This window comes from Podarcis bocagei, assembly GCF_964188305.1.
Source record: "Podarcis bocagei genome assembly, chromosome: 5".
Classification (NCBI taxonomy): domain Eukaryota; kingdom Metazoa; phylum Chordata; class Lepidosauria; order Squamata; family Lacertidae; genus Podarcis; species Podarcis bocagei.
In genome coordinates, this window is record NC_138129.1 from 54,229,669 (window position 1) to 54,249,911 (window position 20,243).

The following is a 20,243-nucleotide window of genomic DNA, read 5'->3' on the forward strand; positions in this document are numbered from 1 at the left end:
ACCTTGGTTACCCACTGGCAAGAAAGGGGTGGGCTTTCTACTGAAGATGTTTCCTCAGATACATGGGCTCAGGGTATATAGTACAGTATATTGTAGGTCTGTATATAGTGTTGGTTGGAATGTGTGAGAGCACCAACAATGGTCACCACAGAGATGTTGCAGTGAGGGACACTGTGTAAGGAGAAAGCAAACCACAATACGAATAGGTCTTTAAACAGGGTCATGACCACTACTGCTCCACTCCAGGAAGCCGTAAGGCAACAGAATTTCCAGTGTATTCCACAAAAGAGCTTTCCTTCCCATTTAGTTGGTAATCAGCCCTTAAGAAGTCAGTTTTTAATCATATTCTTAACACAGTGGAAATTATGAAAGCATAAATGACAAAGGTCTCCACTAAGAGGAAACTGTCATGTCACTATGGCAGCCTTGCACAAACTAGCTGTTTTTACGACAAAGAAGTGAAGGACACAGGGAACCTTTTACAACCCCATGTGCTGCATCACCTGACTAAATGAAGAGATGACATTAGCACAGTCTTCCCAAAGCACTTGGTACTTCACACTGGTTTGTTATTTTATGCAGTTGACTGGTCATCATACAAGGCCACTTTATCCCAAATGGTGTGAATGCACCTATCACCTGACTCATTGAGAGAGAGAGAGAGACAGAGAGAGAGACAGAGCAGGCCAAAGAGGTACCGGTATTTATTTATTATTATCATATCCCACCTTTCCTCTAAGGAGCTCAAGATGGCAAACACGGTCCTCTTACTCTCACTCCCATTTTATTCTCTCAGCAGCCCTGTTACATAGGTCAGAGTAAGAGATGATGACTGGCTGATGGTCAGCCAGTGAACTTCATGACTGAGTAGGGATTTCAACTTGGGTCCGCTCAGTTCTAATCCATCACTCTACCCACTGGGGAAAGCTTTTTGGGCTGCAAAGGTGAAGACTGGGAGGCAACGTCTTGGAGAGTTAAAGAAACTGACTTGGGGAAAGAGGAGGGACAACACATCAAAACATTGCTGTAACCCAAATTTGCTTGGGAGGAGAAGCAGAATACTGTGCAGAATGGCCAAGGATAAATAGGTATCCACAACAGCATGTGCAGCAACTTGATGGTGCGTATTTATCCTTCATCCCTGATAACACTAAGGACAGAGCACTTTGGGCAAAGTGAGGCTGGGAACATGCCCTTCTTTCCTGCAAAACTGGATTGATGCTAAGGGATGAATTTCCTTCCACAGCAACTTGGTAACAGAAATCCCTATCCTCCTATAGACAGTAGCTGCAATGTACATAGGTAGTGGGAATTTCTGCCAGCCATAGAAGCTGTCTGTGCCAGACTGGAGGAGGAACCAACATTTATGGATTTTATAGCTTATTTTTAAAAAAAAAACAGCCGCAGGAGCATCTATGCTATGTCATGCCAGTGCAAAGGCAATCTTGTGACATGTGAAACCAGGCCAAAGAGCAGCTTTTGGCATACAGAGATGGAGGAGGTGGAGAAAGAGGAGGAAGAGAGATGGGAATTGTAAATGCCTCATCCTTCCTGTTTCTTCATAATATCGGCAATGCACAGGCTGCCATGGTTGCATAAGAAAACTGCAGCTGAACGCAGCACTCAAAATAGAACCAGTGCGGCAGAGATTCTGGAGAAGTTGGGCATTACTCAAGGCTTGGTTACGGCCTGAAAACAGCCACTTGCATTTAGATGCTGAGCTTTCTACAGATTCCAGCAAAGGAAGCTGAGGAGGCTGGCACTGAAGTTGATTTAATTGTATTTTGGTACACATATTAGCCGTAACAGATCCCAATACTGTACAAAGTCCTAGCTTGCATGGGAGTATACAGAGCACTTTCCTATATTCATTCACAGCACTACTGTATGCCCAGAGACTGCTTTGTGCTCATCAGATAGAGTGTGCCCATCGGAGATGCAGTGCAGTGGAGTTGTTAGCATATTGCATTAGGAGCAGGGAGGCTCAGGTTCAAATGCATTAAGAGTAAGAGTAGTTCAGTGGAGTGGCCTCCCTGGAGAAATTGTGGACTCTCCTTCCTTGGAGGTTTTTAAGCAGAGGTTGGATGGCCTTCTGTCATGGATGCTTTAGTTGAGCTTCCTGCATTGCAGGGGATTGACAACATAACCCTTGGGGTCCCTTCCAACTCTACAATTCTATGATTATTTCTCAGCCTAGCCTTACTCACAGGGTTGCTGTAAGGATAAAGTGGAAACCATGTAAAGAAAAAGGAGAGGATCCCCAAATATAGGTAACAAAAGCCAAAGCCACAGGAACCCAAGTGAAAATGAGTGATATCAAAAATAATAATACTTAGAACATTAACTGTTGTGCATATGAACATGTGTAGGTATGTGTACATAGACTACCAAATACAAATAAAATGATCTTAGCCCTTTCTTCACCCATTGGAGGGGACAGGCAGTAGACAACTTGGAAAAACATCCAACTGTACTGATGTTTACAACAACACGCACATGTGAATTGAAACACAGCAGGGAGGGAAGGAGGAACAACCTCACTGCTTTTTAAGCTGGTAATGTGTACACAATACTGAATTAATAGTAATTTAGGCTAAGAACTACTATTAAAGGCACAGGTGCCCTGTCCTCCTTTGCATCTGGTCACGGTCACCCTCCATGTTTCCTGGAGAAACCACCAACTTTATGTCTGAGCCATCTGCCATGGTTTCAGGCAACTTGGTGATCTTTGTTCAAAACAGGACTTAATCAAAACACTGTCACACACACTGCAGCCCTAACTGAAAGACCAGGAGAGGTAATGATTAACCAGTAAGTATGAACATGCGAAAGGCATGTCCAAGAAGTGCATTCAGCAGCACTAATGGCTTGGGAAGGGGATAAAACACACTACAGCATAATACGTAGAGGCTGGGGAAGGGATGGTGATAGGTAACTACAAGTGTGGCACAGCCAACAACACTTAATAAAAATCAGTTAAGAAAGCTTGGGCAAATCATTCAGATCATGACTATTTGCAAGGATTGTTCAACAGTGGAACTGACTCCCTCAGAAGGTGGTAGACTCTCCTTCTTTGGAAGTTCTTAAGCAGAAGTTGGATGGCCACTTGTCATGGATGCTTTCGTTGAGATTCCTGCATTGCAGGGGGTTGGGACCTCGGGGACCTCAGGGTCCCTTCTAACCAGTGCTTTTTTCTGGGGGTACACAGGGGTATACATATCCCTAAACATTTTGTGAATCTAAGTTTGGCCTCATTGAGGGGCAGTATTTCAATATGAGTAGGAAATGAGAGTAACCCTAAACAATTTTTTAGAAAGAAATACCGTAATTCAGGGAAACAGAGTTGGCTCTGTGCAGGATGTCCATGTAGAGGGAGCATATAAAGCACAGATTTGCAAGGCAGTATGGCTAAGGGCAGAAAGCAGCACTGCTGTGGGTTTGGGGGGGGGGTAAACTCAAAGGCAAACCATGCCACAGAGAAGGTGTGAAAAGTTCCTGCCTTTGTGATCCTAAGCCCTATTGACAACGTGGTATTTAATGTCAAAGGTTAAGGGCCTACAAAAGTGATTAACAGGGTAGCTTATTAGGAAAGGTTGTTTTTGTTTTAAAGCAAAAAAAACTGTTGGGTTAAATAAAATTGCCACCTTCTTTTTCTGGCAGATTTCCTGTGACAGACAGGCAAAACTTCACAGGGTGAATTTCAACTTGCCCTTGAGCTGTCATAGGCACCATGTCAGAAAAAAGTTGGCATTTGTATTGTGAGATAAAAAGGCTACAGCAAGGAACCATTTAACACAGAGTTGATTAGGAGCCTGAAATCTTCAGGCAGGGCTCGTGTTTGATAACAGGGGCTTTTATTGCAATGACTTCTTGGTGCACATCTGGTTAAGATGATCCAATTTTGTTGGCCAATATCCTACAATGATTCTGGCCTTCATCTGATTCTTGACTGGAATAGGATAGACAGATCAGTCTATTTCTATTCCACATCTATTTCACATGTGTTTACTCATTAGTTTGTTCCTTCCTGTTTCCAAATCAATCTGTAATTAAAAAAATAAATCCTTGCAAAATTTGAATTTAAATACATATCACAAAAGAATTATTTAAATACAACTTTCTTGCAATGTACACATTTCTAAAAGTATTTTTTACCACAAACTATAGGAAGATATTTTTATTTTTTGCATTTTGTGGGTGGGGTGTTCAACAAGAATTTTATAATAAAACTTGGGAAAAATCCGAAGGATAATTATCCACTGGAAGCTGGTTCATTTCAGCAAACTGGACATTGCCCCACAAACCTCAACCAGCCCCCAGTCTTCCTGCCTTCTTATTTACAACCAGTCAGGCGGGTGGCTCTGCCTGTCCTTGGCCCTGGCTCTACCTCCTATTGGTCTCTTGCCTGCTCCAGCGTGCACCAGCCAGTCCCCACTGTTGTGTTCCAATCTTGGCATTTGTCCAGGAAGTTCAAACAGTTCAGTTCAGCGCACACAGACTGAACAAAATTCTCATCCATTCCAGGGCTGGAAACCACAGCCGGAGTTGCTTATTTGGAAACTAGTCAGACCATTCATGAAAGGTGACTGTACATTGCAATTAGAACTCAAACCTCTTCTCATTGTGGTTGATATTTCTGTTGTAAACAGAAACCAGTAGTATAGTTCCAATCACCTGAAGCAGACATGTCCATCGCTTGTTTTAGAAAGTGGTGCTGGTGGGGAATACATAAAAGTAATTTCAGACTTTCAACAGCTGGATACACCATTCTGTGTTGAAGTCATATACACATATCACATTTTTTTGCTTTTTTGTCTCCTACACCCATTGATAAAACCTCAACATCCATAAAGTTTTAGCCTCCACTAGTTGTCCCCAACCATACTGGAAACACAGGCCTGCAACCCCCAGGAAAGGACAAGGTATGCTGCTATGATTAGAAAAATTGTAATGTTTAGGCCTACTATCAAGTTACATTACTGGTACTGCAACTACAAGAGCTGAGAAACAGACTCTGAAAAGTGAACATGGTATCTGAAGTCACACTAGACTCAGCACTCAGGAATGCAGTGCAGAGGGATTGCCTGGCCTGGCACATGGCAACAGACTGGATGATCTCAGTTTCCTTTCCCACCTCTGTGGTCTGGAGCTCGGCAAGCTTCACAAGAAGCAATTGGACGGAAGCCAGCTGGCTCTAGCTACCAATTTCTAATCCCTTAGTCATCCTCAGCTTCCCAGGAAAACCCCCTTTCCACCAGATAGGTGTTGCATGCTAGGTATTCCTTTCCTCTTGTGCTACCAGCTAAGCTTCTGCCCCATCATGCCCACATTCCTTTCTCACTACAAGTGCCACAGGAGCACGTTTTTGGTACTGCTCATCTCATGTGTCGCCTCTTCCTAACTATAATGGGTTCCTGGTCTGGCCCGCCTCCTTTCCTGTGTGCCTGCAATATGTGATCTACTAGCTAGTAATTTGTTACCAAGGCAATGTGGTAACACAGAACAGCTGAAAAACCACTGCCCTATGGTCCAGTTGTGGTTCAGTTCTCTACACAAATTTTCCAGAGACATTTGGCTGACCCCTGTTGGAAACAGAAAGTTGAAAACTAGATCAGGGGATTTTTCATATCTGTAATAATTTTGGTACATACACTTTGAAACAACTTTGCTAATATGCCCAGAAATGTTTATCTGAGTGTTTATTGTTTAAATTTTAATTTTATGTAATTGCTTCATGTAATATGCTCCAATGTAAACCAAGTTGTATCTGAAAACAACCATGTTAAACAGTTTAAATATGAAAATGAATAAATACATTACAACACCCATCCCACACACACAATGAAGGCCCCTTATTTCATACCCAACCAAGTAATTCTTCTTATATAAAACCTGGTATGTCCAGCCAAATAAACATGTACATGAATGGAACATATTTACCAACCTGAACCTTAAGTTTACCTTCAGAGACTATGGTCTGCACCTATCAAGTAACCACCAAGGAGATGACCTTTGCAGTAATAGAATCAGGTTATGGAACAGCTTTGTCTGGGTACCACCTTTGTGGTCTTTTCAGTGATAGATGAAGACATCTCTGTTCATCCAAGCCTTCAAACAACTTATGTAGTCTGGGCCTCTCAGTTTTTCAGTCTGTGTTTTTCAATTTGTGCCTGTTATGAGCTTTTTTGTAAATTTTGTATTTTGTGGTCTACTTTATATTTACATATGGTTGTATCTTCCTTCCACAAGGGGAAAAGACTCTTACCCATGTAATGGAACTTCCCTCTCATCTCCGCCCTCTCGTGCTCTCCAAAAATCTGCTCCAGAGGGTTAGGGGACACTCCAAAATAGATCTGGGGACAGCAGAAGGAGAATCGGAAAGGGAAGAGAAGTCCATTGCACAAAGAGAAGTCCACACACTCAACACTGGATATAACATGTTGTGTTTTCTTATTTATTGTAATCCACCCAGAGAACTTTATATTATGCGGCAGCATAAATATGCTGAAAATAAATTAAATAGAACATGTTGCCATTACCAGAATGCAAATCAAGCACTGGGAACACTTATTACTTGCAAAGACTGGAACAATACAAACAGAGCTAAAAATGTGAGCCTCTTTGGGGTCAACTGCTCTGGCTTACTTGTATATCCTCAGTGTATCAGTTGCAGGAACTCTAATGGGTTTACCCTAGTAGCCTAGGAATGTGGCTTTGTTTATTTAGCTTTTATTTCTGCAGGCTGGTTATGCCGATGATATTTCCTAAAAATAACACTCAGATAACCCCACACACCTTCTGGGAATAGCAGGCTGTGTTCTACTACCACCATCACCACTCTATTCTGGCTCTGGAATGGGAAGGTATTATACTAAAAGCAAAGGCCTGGGAGCTGGGGGCGGGCGCTGTTAAATCATCACAGAGAACATGGGCCCCAGCCAGCTCTCTGCAGCTGCTGACCTACAGACAATGAGCAGCTTGGATCCATGGGGCCATGCCAAGGGGTTGTATTTCCAAGACCTCTTCTTGGGGAAAAGCATAACAAAGATTTGCTCCAGCTCATGGCTGGATGGATTAAGGGGATCTCTGTTCCTTCCGCCCTGACTAACTTTGATTCAGAACAATCAGCTGCATCCCCTGCTGAAGTGAGGACAATTTTTAGCTTTAGTCTGGGCTTTGCAATACAGATCAGCTGTTCCTAAGTCCTTCTGCCAGCATATCTCCCTCCCCATCCCTTGGAGCAAAGAGAAGCTTTGGAAGGGTGGCATTTAAATTGGGAAAACAGCAAGGGGAGAGGAAAATTAAACCCTTTGCCCCCAGCATCATGGTCCTGATCCCCATCTGCCTACCAGCTTCTTTTACTTTAAAAAATGAAAGAAGGGATCCTGATGACAGACCGTGCCATATCTAATTTGATGAGTCAGTGCATTTTGTGGTACCTTTAAGGTACACTTAACCCAGGGGCATCTGGTCTGCTAATCTTGGGAACCCTCCCCTTTTACATACTATGGACCAGCCTCAGCATTCTGAAGACATGGTATGTGTGTGCATGAAACGGAACCAAAGGACTGATGTTTTAATTCACTACTATCCAAACTGTGGGCAGAAATCCCAGAAAAGTCTGAAGCCACAGGTGTGATTTCTAGACTTGAGTATGTTTTTGCTAGCTACATCCCACTCCCCTGCCCCAACTCTTTCAGTATTTCTCCCAGTTCAAAAGGTAAGGCTTGCAGGGAATTTCCTTGATTATGTTTTGCACAATTGTGCAGATTCTGCTGTGCTCATTTGGGCAGATGGGCTCCATAATTTCCATGATGGGAAATAACACATATTTCTTTTAAACTGTTTCTTTATAAGCATACACATTCATTGCTCATTAGGGTGTGCACTGGTGTAATTCTTCCAAGAGGGTTTTTTAAAAGGCAAAACAAGGGTGAATAATGCATTCCTAGGGGCAGGCCATTTGAAGAACTTGTGGCCCTCCAGATGTTGCTGGACTCTACTTTCCATCCACCCTGGTCAGCAAGGCCAGTGAAGATGGGAGCACTAATCCTACAACATCTCCACAAGTTCCCCATCCACACACAATACACGCAGAGGCCTGGAAGAGGCAAATAGCCAGAGGCCTACCTAGAGGTTGGCTAAGTTGGCCCCCACCAAGGCTGCAGGCCCAGTAGGGCACAAAAATTGCACCTCTCCTTGCTGATACATCTCCTTGCCAAGGGCGCAAGGGAGCCTAGGTACACCTCTGCAAATGACCAAATCCAAATAAAAAAAGTCATAGATTTGGTGCCTCAATGGTCACCTAGTCCACCCCCCTGCCAATGCAGGAAACCCTATGTATTTCTGTAAGCAACATAAGCAGTGTAAACCAGAACCATGTAATATAGGTACAAGTGAATAATACGCAATGCCTTTCTGCTAGGGTGTCTCACCTAGAGCTATGATCTGAAGGAACATGATTTAGGAATCTAACTGATGCTAAGCAGGTCTGGGCGTGGTTAGCGTCTAGCTGGGAGACCTCCTGACAATCTATATATGCTGCTTGAGTTCCACTGTGAAAGAAAGGTGGGATATATACTTTGGCTGTAGGCTTCAGTTTTCCCTTGCTCGTTTCATTTGCTGATTAGAATTCAGAATGCACTGGGCACCTGATACATTTAGAGTGAAACCTTAGTGTGCTATGAGCTGTGTCACAGATAAATGCTGTTTAGCTTGCTGGAATAAGATAGGAGTGAGGATTCCGTGTGTGTGTGTGTGTGTGTGTGTGTGTGTGTGTGTGTGTGTGTTGCTTGAGCAAGGGGCTTGGGAAAAAGGACTTCATGTTCTGTGAGAACCGTAGGCTTTGTGGCTTAGGTCAAGGGGACCAGAAGGACCCAGACTCTGGGGTTCTATTATCCCAGGTATAGGAGGGAAGTGAAATCCAATAGCATTAAAAAGCTGGCATCTACCAAAGGGATATCTGCTAACTTTTGCTGGCTTTTGTTGTTTCACTTTCTTTCCAGAAAATAAAATGAACGTTACCCTAATCTGACTATTGTGAGACTTGTTATGAAGTGTCTCTAAAGCAGATAAGGAGAGGGGCATGGCAGTGCATTTTCCTGTATCTATGATCAATTGTTCTCTTCTGTTGTGGGTTACAGTACCTAGTGAAGCATTGTGACCCCCAGCTCTTCAACCTAACGGCAGCACGTCCCCACCTGGGTGGCCTTTACAGAATCCTTGCCTTCCCTAGCAGTGCAGAACAAGGAATGCAGCAACAGGTCTTGACATGCCTATGGAGTGGCAAGTAGGAGAGAGCTGCTTGAATAGTTCTATAAATGTACTGAACCAGCTAGTTTATCTGTCCAAGTGGGCCAAAACACCTGCCATTTGTGCTGAGCCTCTTCATCAGACTGGATGTTAAACAAACTGGGGGAGGGGGGAAGGCTATTTTGGTATTAAAGCCATAACATCTGCATTGATCAAAAATTCATTTTTGTTCCCCAGTCTCAGAAGGGGTATGGCTGTGGGGTGCAGCTGTGGGGGTTGTCCTGAAGAGCACCCGCACTTCTGACTTTACCACTATAACACTGAGTTTGCCAGCAGCTGCTGACCCAATTAATTTCACTCCTAAATAGAAAGTGCTCTCAATCTGAGGGGCAAGTCTGAAAGGGAGAGACTTGCATTTTTTTCCCTTCTTAAAAATGCTGTGTGCACACTTATACGGAGGTACATAAGCATTCATATTTTCATTATTTTGATTTTTCTAAAACAGCTGTAAAAGAACTCAGCGAGTGTGGGAGACTGTGATATAACTGCCAAATGTGCACATATTCACTGTAGCACTGCTGGCTACACTTCTGGAGGTTAGTTTTGATTTTTCCAGAATGCATTGAAACTGGGCATGAGTAGAGCTTTAGAGGTAGTGTGGCTGCATGTGTTAATTCCATCTGGAAATTGGCAACAGGATAACACCAGTCTCCTGATTTATGCTGAACCAAAGGAATTGCAGATCCCCTTAAAAAAACACACACACACACATATCAATTTTTGGCCCTCATCATTATGTAGAAAAGATTGAAAATGTCAGGTGAGCACCAAAGGGTTTTGAAGGCCGTTGCCAAGACACGGATTTGAACATATTTAAATAACAGAAAGTATATTTCACTAATGTCAAGCTACTGTCAAAACAGCGTATGTAAAGGTTCAAGTTACGAAGCACTTGTATTTCTCAAGGCCCCGTGAACGTGTAAAGCTCAAAGGTATGTAGGGATGTCAAAAGTCCTATGCAGGGCAGTGTGGAAAGGTCCTACAAATAATCTGCTTGTATAAACATTTACAAGGGCCTGATCTCCTGGCAGGGGTTTCTCTCATTCCCTGTTTGTCACATCAGAAGCTGTTAACAACCCTGCCCCACTCTCAAAGGCATGCTCACATGTCCCTAAGAACATCAGATGTGTCCGGGAATGGAAGCTGTCTGCGTTCTCATGAGTTCCCAGCAGGACAGGTTGTAAATGATAATCAGAACAAAACATGGTGTTAAAATCACAGGCAAGAAGAACCCAAGCCTCTTCCCAGATGTCTCTCTCTGCCGCTTCCCTGAAGACAAGGAGAGTCCCAGGTTGCTTCCAGATGCCGTTTTATTGAGTTTTCATTCCAATTTGTTTGCAGGAAGATTAGACGGCATTGTGTCAGGCAAATTTTATCTCACATTTTCCAGTGCATTTCCCCATCACTTTTTCTTATCGCAAAAGGTCTGGTTTAACTTCAATGGTGCAACCTCAATTTGCCAGTATGTGATTAAAGCCCACCCCAAAATAGTGACAGTCCGTAAGCACCCTGTGTTTCTACATGTAATTCAGTTCCATACTGCACAGGTACCTAACCCAGCTCTATTGCTGAATCTAACTAGCTGAGTGCAGCCAGGATGACCTGGAACCATGTGTTCCCTGCTCTGAGATCTCTGGAGGAGCAGAATACAAATGTGGCAAACAGCAGTGTGGAAAGCAGATGGCATACAACCCCTTTCCTGTCAAATTCCTATCAAAGTTGTGGGGGCAACCACACCAGGGTGATATTAGGTTTGGTACCTAAGGGGTTTGCAGCTTCCCTTCCAGCTGGATCCTAGAAAAATAAGGACATGCCTCAAAATGGGTTGGTGAGTCATTTTGCCAGCTAAGTTATGGAAGAGTGGGTTGTAATTGGATCTGTATTTAGTTTTCAGCTTTGTAATTTATTTCATTTATGATATTTTGTTTGATTACTTTATTGTTGTTTTCTATTTTCTATTTACCGCAATAACCCAAGGACTCCCTCTCCCTATATGAACCAACTCAGACCCTGTGATCATCATCTGAGGCACTTCTTCCTGTGCCTACTCCACAAGAGGTCCAGATGATGGCAACAGAAGAACAGGCCTTTTCTGCAACTGTTTCCCGTTTGTGGAATTCTCTCCCCCGGGAGGCTCACCTTTTGCCTTCATGAATATTATTACATATCTTTGGCTAATTAAACAATCTATGGCCATTTAAACTGGGGGGGGGTATTGTTTGGTTTATTATGCTATTTTTGTGTCTTTATATTGAAAACTGCCCTGTGATCCTTGGATGAAGGATATAATTATTTAATTTAGACCAATAAAAGTATTTTATTTTTACTTTCCCATCCTGCAACAAGTCCCCCACATTTGCTTCACGCTTCCTCTCCAAACAGTTCTGCAGTGCTGCTGTTGCTAACATATTTTGCTAATTGATGGTTAAGGGGAATTATTCTATTCCTGATCTGTCCGTTTACATTCTGGCAATCACATATTGCCCTGCCAGTATCTCTGACTAGAACCTTTTTGCATATGGATGAATTTACAAACGCTCTGAACTTCTGAAACGTGACAAAGGATAAAGGTAGAGAGAGAAGACCTTTCCACCTCCCCTCGTCATGGAATTTAACAGACTGTGCAAATATTTCAAGCCTTGTTTAAATAACTCTGAAGGCAAACAGTAGAGAGTCAGCGTGTAACTGGCTGAACAGCAGATAACCTCAAATCAGGAAGAAAGCCTAAATCTGGTGTATGTTGGCTCCTATCTGGGATGAAAAAAGGGAAGGATGGATTTATGCAATAATTGGTGAAGTAGGGTAAATCCAAAGTAATATATTGTGGGATGTGTAAGGTACACACACAAAGACCACAAGAGGCTGTCAACTGAAAAGGCACACAAAACCACCATATAGATCCACCATTTGTCATATTCTTCCTAGAATTAAGGTCTGCCAGATAGATCAAGGAACCCAAAGCAAAGGCTGGGTTCACATTACCACCTCAGAATGCACTGAAGTTGTTGTTTTTCCCTAGTGCATTTCATTGCTCTTCCCACCCCCCACCAACTCTGCTAGCTATTCACATCAGCATGACTTCATTAATGTCAGATTCATTTCTGTTTGTGTTCCACCAGGGGGTGTTGATGGGGAGGGAGTCTCTTTACTCTATGCAAAGGTGCTATCACTTTTGCTAGAGAAGAATTAGGAACAGTTTAAGGGCTCCAATCTGTGTTAAGCTGGTTTGAGGAACAACACATCAAACTAGTATTTTATAAGTACAGGATACATATGCATTTTGGATAGTGTTGTGTGAACACAGATTAAAAATCCAGGGTCAGAAATGCAGTGAGGGCACAGTAAATGGGAGTGTGAACACAACTGACCTTTGCTAATCACTATTTTTCTTCAGGTTATCATAATTCATTCATTATGGTTTTACTTCCCCACCATTAATTGTTCCCATTAGTCTTCTTGCTCTCCTCACACTTCCTTTTTATATCTACATAACTACCTCTCTACTGTGAGAAAACCTCAAATGAAATCCATCATGACCATCCATTCACAGCCATTTTCTAAAACTTTCTCTTCTGTTTAGTCTCTTAGAATTTCCCCTTAAGTGCTAAGACAATGATACCGATTCCTTTTCAGTTGCCTTCCGTGAGATACCCTGCGCTGCATGTGTGCAGTCACAAGAATGGAGTTCCCTGCTATTCCCTTACAGCCTCAGATCCTTGTAACAGATGGGAAACTCCTAATAGTCACATAAGAGCTATTCCTGGATTCCTGACCTAGCAGGGAAGTGGCAAGTCATTAAATTCCCCTGTGAACTCAGTGTCCCGTGCTTTCAAGTCATCCGAAAGCAGCTGGGAAAATTTAAGTTCCTGGCTAGCTCTCACTTGTCCTGTGTTTACTTTCCCCCACCCATTCCTTAGATCCTCTTTCTAACCCAAAGAATGTCACCACCAGTAAAATCACCCACACCAAGAACCTAGCTCTCCTCAAGCTCTGCTTACTTTCTCATCGTTTTATGAGTCTTTGCTGCTAAGACTTCTCTGGGAAGGCAGTCAGGATAGGGACAGATTCTAGACAGTCCCATGCTGCTACAAATTTGGTGAAACATGCCTTTCCCAGGACACAACTACTAAAACACTCAGAGTCACATACACACATTAAAAAAACTGCCCAACAGAGTAATGTTAACACTCCAGGCCAAATTATTAATTGTTAGCTGCATTCATGCCTTCATTAATAAATGTTCTTGTTTCATTACGCACCATATTTTCTTCCTCCATCTATATACATATCCAATGATAACAAATATACAAATGGATTGTGATGGCAGAGAATGTCATAAAAGATGCCTCCTCCATTATGATTCAAATTGTTCTATATACGTTACACATCCCAAACAGTGTCCCCTCTAACTCCCTGCCCTGCAAATGCACCCACAGGACAAGGCAGCAAAGAGAGCGCCTAGTGAGTAACTTGCTCCAACAAGGATTGGAAGAACTGGGGGCATGTTGAACCTCGGCTTCCTATCCACCTCTTCTAAGCTCTGCCCCCTTTAGGAGAACTAGGGTCTCTTTAAAGAGTTGCCGTCTCGCCTGAAGAAACACACTTCTCCTGCACCCCATAGTACCTCATGCACACCCTGCACCAATGAACTGGCGAGGGAGCATAGGAGGCACTCAGTTCCTTGGGCCCAGGAGCAGCACCCACCTGGTCTGGCTCCCAGCAGGTGACCCTATAGCCTCTGACTCAGCATCCTGTTCACAGCTGGGGAGTGTCATGACCCTGGAGTCCCAAGTTTCAGTGTAAGCAGTGCCAACAGTGGTGTGCACAATGTCAGCTTGCTTTGAGTGCTTTTGTTTAATTATTTAAAAAGTTACTATCACAAAGCAATCCTAAACTCACATTATGCCGGGACTGGGGACACACGGCTGCAATGCCAGTCGAACAGCTGTTGTATCCATTGTGTGCTCAGACAGGGAGGAAAGGGAAAAACTCAGAGCCAGAAAAGACCCAATTGCTATCAGCATCCCTGGAAACACCACCACAGTCCACCAGTCAGGGACCGCACTGGCATCCACATCCTGATGTGATGCAGATGTAGAAGGAACCAAGGCCAAGATGGGGTAGGTCTTTAACAAATTCCAGGCTTTACAACGGGGGGGGGGGGAAACATAGAACGTGGATCAAAAAGTTGGCAGGGTCAAGCAGTGCAATGGGCCCATATCTCATTCTTCAGCAAAAACCAGTAACAGTTTGCATACAAAAAATACCAGCTGAGCTGCAGTGGTGGCTATGCCCACTGGGACTAGTAGAATGGAAGACAGGGAGGCCATCAGTAGATGGAGCCAGAGCCAATGGCAGGAAGAGCCAACTAATTCTGTTCCAATCTTATTCCCTGCTGAGTTCTGTAAAGCAAAAACTGAGGAAGCCCATAGCCAAGGCAACCCCCTGGAGTGGATGTAATTAAGAAGGCAGGCATTTGAGGGCTGTCTAAGGGCAAGTAGAGATTGTTGGGGGAATGGCATATTTGCCCTGATGAACTGGCCTCCACTGTCCAGATGCACCATTATGAAGACTTGTTTAAACACATGAAATCACCCTGAATCAGCAATAGGAAAATCTAGTTATCAGTTTGGCAGGAAGATGCTCCCAAGCAGGGCAACTGGAGGGGACCTGGAAGTTGTCCAAAATGGACACAAAGTCCAGTCAGAATCAGGAGCCGTCCAGATTAGATTTTCCTGATTAAGGCGAATTTTACTGGAGTCATTAGAACAGAGTTTTACAGTGTTTGGCAGCTCCTGGGCTAGCAGGAATCTGCCAATGTAAGGCTGCTTTGCTGACAGTACTGGCGCGGTGTATTTTCTTTCATGGCTGGTGTGAACCTGAACACTGCCAGTGCATTCTGCTTCCATGTCTCCTGTAATTTAAAGATAAGGCAAGTTCTTTGTTCCTAAAAGCAGAGAGTTTCTGTTTTGCAAGCTTTGTCATGGGGCTTCCCTACCTCTATTCCCCTCACAATTACTCTAGCTAAGGTTCCTCTGAAACAAGTGAGAAAGAACCAAGAAGAAAGGTTTCCTGCCTCCCCCCGCCCAACCACAACAGTGAAATCAAGACGTAATGTAACACAGATGCTTGAGTTTCTGTAGGCGGCTGCTAGAAGGCACTAGCTAGTGGAAAATAAACATCTAAGGTAGGCCCAACGTAAGGTCAGTTATCGAGAGCCAATGTGGTGTAGTGGTTAAGAGCGGTAGTCTTGCAATCTGGGGAATCGGGTTTGCGTCTCCGCTCCTCCACATGCAGCTGCTGGATGGCCTTGGGCCAGTCACATTTCTTTGAAGTCTCTCAGCCCCACTCACCTCACAGAGTGTTTGTTGTGGGGGAGGAAGAGGAATGTTAGCCGCTTTGAGACTCCTTAGGGTAGTGATAAAGCGGGATATCAAATCCAAACTCTTCTTCTGAGTCCAACATTTCTGCCCACTAAACTGTAGGAGTTGAAGGGACAGGGATTCCAATTCAGTCATATCAGCTTAGTAGTAAATGTCCATAGCAAGCATTTTTCTTTCCATCTTTCATTTACAAAACTATCAATGATTTACCTCCCACTACCACCACCACCATAGACAGGAAGACACTAGAAAGGTGAAATACTTCCCTGAATTAATATCAGTGGCGTCATCAGAAGAGGATTTGGGGACAGAGTCCAGAGCCCTTACTCAACATAATGGTCAGGAAGGATCTCCAAATATGGGCTGCTCACCACATTTTGAAGTGAAGTAATGCATCCGAAAAGCAGATTGGTGTGGGGTAGTCCAAAGTTTAACATTGCCATGTTTGGATACAGACAGAGGACACTTTATGGATCTGGCCTTCTAGCACCCACAGTTGTGGGATTCTGCTTTCATTGTGAAAGAGAGCACACAATGGAAGGCACATCTGTGTGGGATCCACTGATAAGGATTAGGGGAATCTGGGTTCAATTACCAGCAGGCTATTTTAAAGCAGCCAATAACATGCCCTGCTGCATCCCAGAGGCTGTGTCATTGAGCAAAAACTCCTACATCCCTCACCCTGTAATATGCAAGCAGAAGTAATTACATTACAAATACATCTCGTGGAGAATCAACTTAAGTGACACAAAGCATAGTGCTTACCTTTCTGAGGTCATCCAGCCCATACTCTATGGATGAAGTCAGGACCTCCAGGGCCTACAGTCAAAACAAAGGAGTGATTAATGTACGCTCTCAGTATTTGATGCTCTCTGTTCTATTGGCAATGATAGCATGTGCCTTAATCCATCCTGATTTTCTTGGTCTTCAGCTTTCTGTAAAATTTCTATGGGCAAAATTTGACTTGCACAATTAGACTGCTGCTCACACGATGGGACTTTGCCTTCCTACCCTCCCCCCTCCAGCACTCGTGCCACAAAAATATGCATTTCCAAAGTTTCTCCCAGAGGTTATGATCTATATTGTGTCCTATATCTATTGCCCAGTGTATAATTGAAGCTTTAACAAGCTCGTCTTTTGTTTCCCATTCTAATAAAGAGAATTATACATTTCAGACAGACGTTTCTCCTTATTTTCTAAGAGTTGTTTTTCAGATTGTGAGCTTCGGTCCAGAAATCCATTCTTTCTGATTTAAACATGTCGTATATCTGGTGATATTGCAAACAAACCATAACTTGGTTTCTAAAGTTTCCCATTGAATTCAGTTTGGGTCGTCCCCCCGCTGTAAAATTCACCAGTTCCCTGTAAATTGCCCATTGTCTGTCCATATCAACTCTCTTAATTGTAATTGCTTCAATAGGAGATAGCCATAAAGGTGTTTTTCTTTCCAGCAGATTTTTATATTTCTCCCAGATTCTATACAGATTCTTCCTAAGGATGTGGTTCATAAAACTCTTGTAGGTTTTAGCCTTCCCTTACCAGAGACATGCATGCCAGTCGAATGCTAAGCCGTGACCCTCTAGAGCTAAGACATGGGTAGGCAAACTAAGGCCCGGGGGTCGGATCCGGCCCAATCACCTTCTAAATCCAGCCCACTGTGCTGGTCCCGGGGGGAAGGTTACCGCTGGCGTAGTCAAAGTCCGGTCCTGGGTCACTAGCCTGGAAACAGTTCACAAGGAGCGGGGCGAGGTCCGAAGCAGGAAGCCGGGCGGGGACAGGAACACTGGAGGGTCAGGTCTGGGTCCGGGCAGGAACAGGTACTCAACAACGACGTTGCTCCCGCAACCTGGGACCGGGCTGACTGGTCTTTATCTTCTCTGAGGCCAGGGGCGGTCCCGGCCCCCAGGAGACCCGCCTCTCCTGGTCTTAAGGCGAGCACTCCTCCTGGGAGAAACTAGTTCCCTTCGCCTCTCTGCCCTGAGCCTCTGCAGTTCAGGAGAGGCTGAAGGGTTACTGGGCCCAGGGGGAGACTCATCTGTAGGCACTGAGTCCTCAACCACCTCTGGAGCCAGAGTGGATTCACCTGGTGCCTGCTCCTGAGGATCCGGCACAGGTGCAGGCGCCTCAGAATCAAGGCCCTGCCCCAGTTCAGCCGGCCCTGGAGGCGGGGACTCCTGTGCAGGCTGGGATTCCTCCGGTTCACCCTCTGAATCGGATTCCCAGGCCATCACACCCACGGACGGTCCAGGAATCAGCGTGTTTTACATGATTAGGTGTCCTTTTATTTAATATGCATCTCTGGGTTATTTGTGGGGCCTGCCTGATGTTTTTACATGAGTAGAATGTATGCTTTTATTTAAAATGCATCTCTAGGTTATTTGTGGGGAATAGGAATTCATTCTCCCCCCCAAAAAAAAATATATAGTCTGGCCCCCCACAAGGTCTGAGAGACAGTGGACCGGCCCCCTGCTGAAAAAGTTTGCTGACCCCTGATCTAAGATGTCTGCATTGTCCAATATAATCCATTCTTTTAACCAACACAAACAAGCTGCCTCATAATACATTTGCAAATCTGGCAGAGCAAAGCCTCCTCTTTCTTTTGTATCTATCATAATTTTATGTTTACTTCTTGGCTTTCCCCTGCCAGATATATTTAGAGATATCTTTTTCCATTCTTTGAAGTAGCTTAAATTGTTTACAATTGGGATTGATTGGAATAAAAACAGCATCCTAGCCAATATATTCATTTTAATGGCATGTGTGTGTGTGTGTGTGTGCGTGCGTGCGTGTGCGAACACATGAGTTTGTAGTTCCCTCTTTTCAAAATCCTATTTCCCTACATTTTCTTCTCACTATTGTGGACTCTTCAGTTCACAAAGTTGGCAGCTGCAATTCTCTTAGGTTCATAATCATCACATTTCTACAGATTAATAACAAATTAAACCCTTTAACCCTAGAATCTAGGCTTGTCTACTAGAGCTGCTCCCCCTCTGCCCCCATGCTGGATAGATGTTATATCTCTCCTGGCATTTCTACTGGGCATTAAGGAGTGCGTATAATGTTCTTCCCAGCCCATGAAACACCCAGCCCTTCTCATGTGCTGGGTGTGGCTGCTAAAAATTCCAAAGAATGAAAGCAACGTCCTGAGCTGTGTGAGAGAGAATAAGAGAAAACATTATAAGGATCAGATGAGTTTGGTGCAGCCAGCAAGAGGACAGTCCAAACTTCCCTGATGAATGTCAACAAAATGCGGTTCATATACTCTCCAACTATTACCTATTTAATAAATCCAGACTCCACCTTATGTAGAAGTTGTTGCTGATGTAATGAAAAAAAATGTACCTGATACCTGATTGTGGTTTCTATGGCAAATACTCCAAAATCCATAGTTGAGCAATACATCTCTCAGGACCACCAAAATGTCACAAAAGCATGCCAAATAATATTGAAGAGCTATGGATTTTGGATATTTTTATGGACCAATATAGCAACCAGAGCTTTTTCAGCCAGAACTCACTGGAACTCAGTTCCAGCACCTCTTTTTCCAGAAAAATAGCGCTGATTACAATATTTTCCTTTTTTGGAGGGGGGTGGGTGGGAAAGATTGGTGTAACTGAAAAACTGGGGGAGGGTAACATTTTTATGTCTCTTTATTTCTGTCCCCATCTCCAACTGAGCATAGGGCTTGCCAATCGGAAGGTCGGCAGTTCGAATCCCTGCAACGGGGTGAGCTCCCGTTGCTTGGTCCCAGCTCCTACCCACCTAGCAGTTCAAAAGCATTTCAAAGTGCAAGTAGATAAATAACCATAACACTCACTTTTTTCCTCCTAGAAAGTAAGGGGAAATGTCTGTGCGTGTTATGGAGGGAATGCCTACGGGTGGCATGCCTATGGATTTTCCTCCTCTAAAAACTATGTGCGTGTTATGGTTGGGTGCGTGTTATAGAGTGAAAAATACGGTAGGTACCGCTCCGGTGGTAAGGTAAACGGCGTTTCCGTGCACTGCTCTGGTTTCGCCAGAAGCAGCTTAGTCTTGCTGGCCACATGACTAGGAAGCTGTACGCCGGCTCCCTCGGCCAATAAAGCGAGATGGGCGCCACAACCCCAGAATCGTCCGCGATTGGACCTAACAGTCAGGGGTTTATTCCTTACATAAACCTTTATTCTTACATAAAATAACCAAAGCTATTTGAATTTGAATTTATTTGGGTGGTACAAACTCAGTCTCTAATCATTCACAGCAAGGAATGACAGAGGGAGGCAGCGAGATGTCAAAGACATCATCTACTATGTCCTTTTATGATGACTGGGCTGGAATTCAACCTTCCCTGGAGGCAGCTCCTGACAGAGAAGCTGAGTCACAGGAGTGAGATGCTGCCAATACTGCAGGCATATGTAAAACCTGAACAACAGCTATCTGCTGATTAACGCAGAAGGAAGTTTTTCCAAATCTTAAGGTTGCCCCTTTCTTCCTATGACAATATATTGATTGGTTTACAATATTTATATACCGCACTTACTGAAGGAATATTTCCACAGTGATTGATAT

The 20,243-nt window shown here is 43.8% G+C and overlaps 1 protein-coding gene across 1 annotated transcript in view; it reads right to left on the reverse strand.

The window, feature by feature from the left end:
* The window catches only part of BTBD19 (BTB domain containing 19), a 51,977-nt gene that overhangs the window by 24,276 nt on the left and 7,458 nt on the right, over positions 1-20,243 (reverse strand). The window contains exon 3 of the mRNA XM_081193242.1: positions 16,461-16,514. Within this exon, the coding sequence (XP_081049368.1) occupies positions 16,461-16,514 (54 nt within the window). The remainder of the gene's footprint in view (positions 1-16,460; positions 16,515-20,243) is intronic.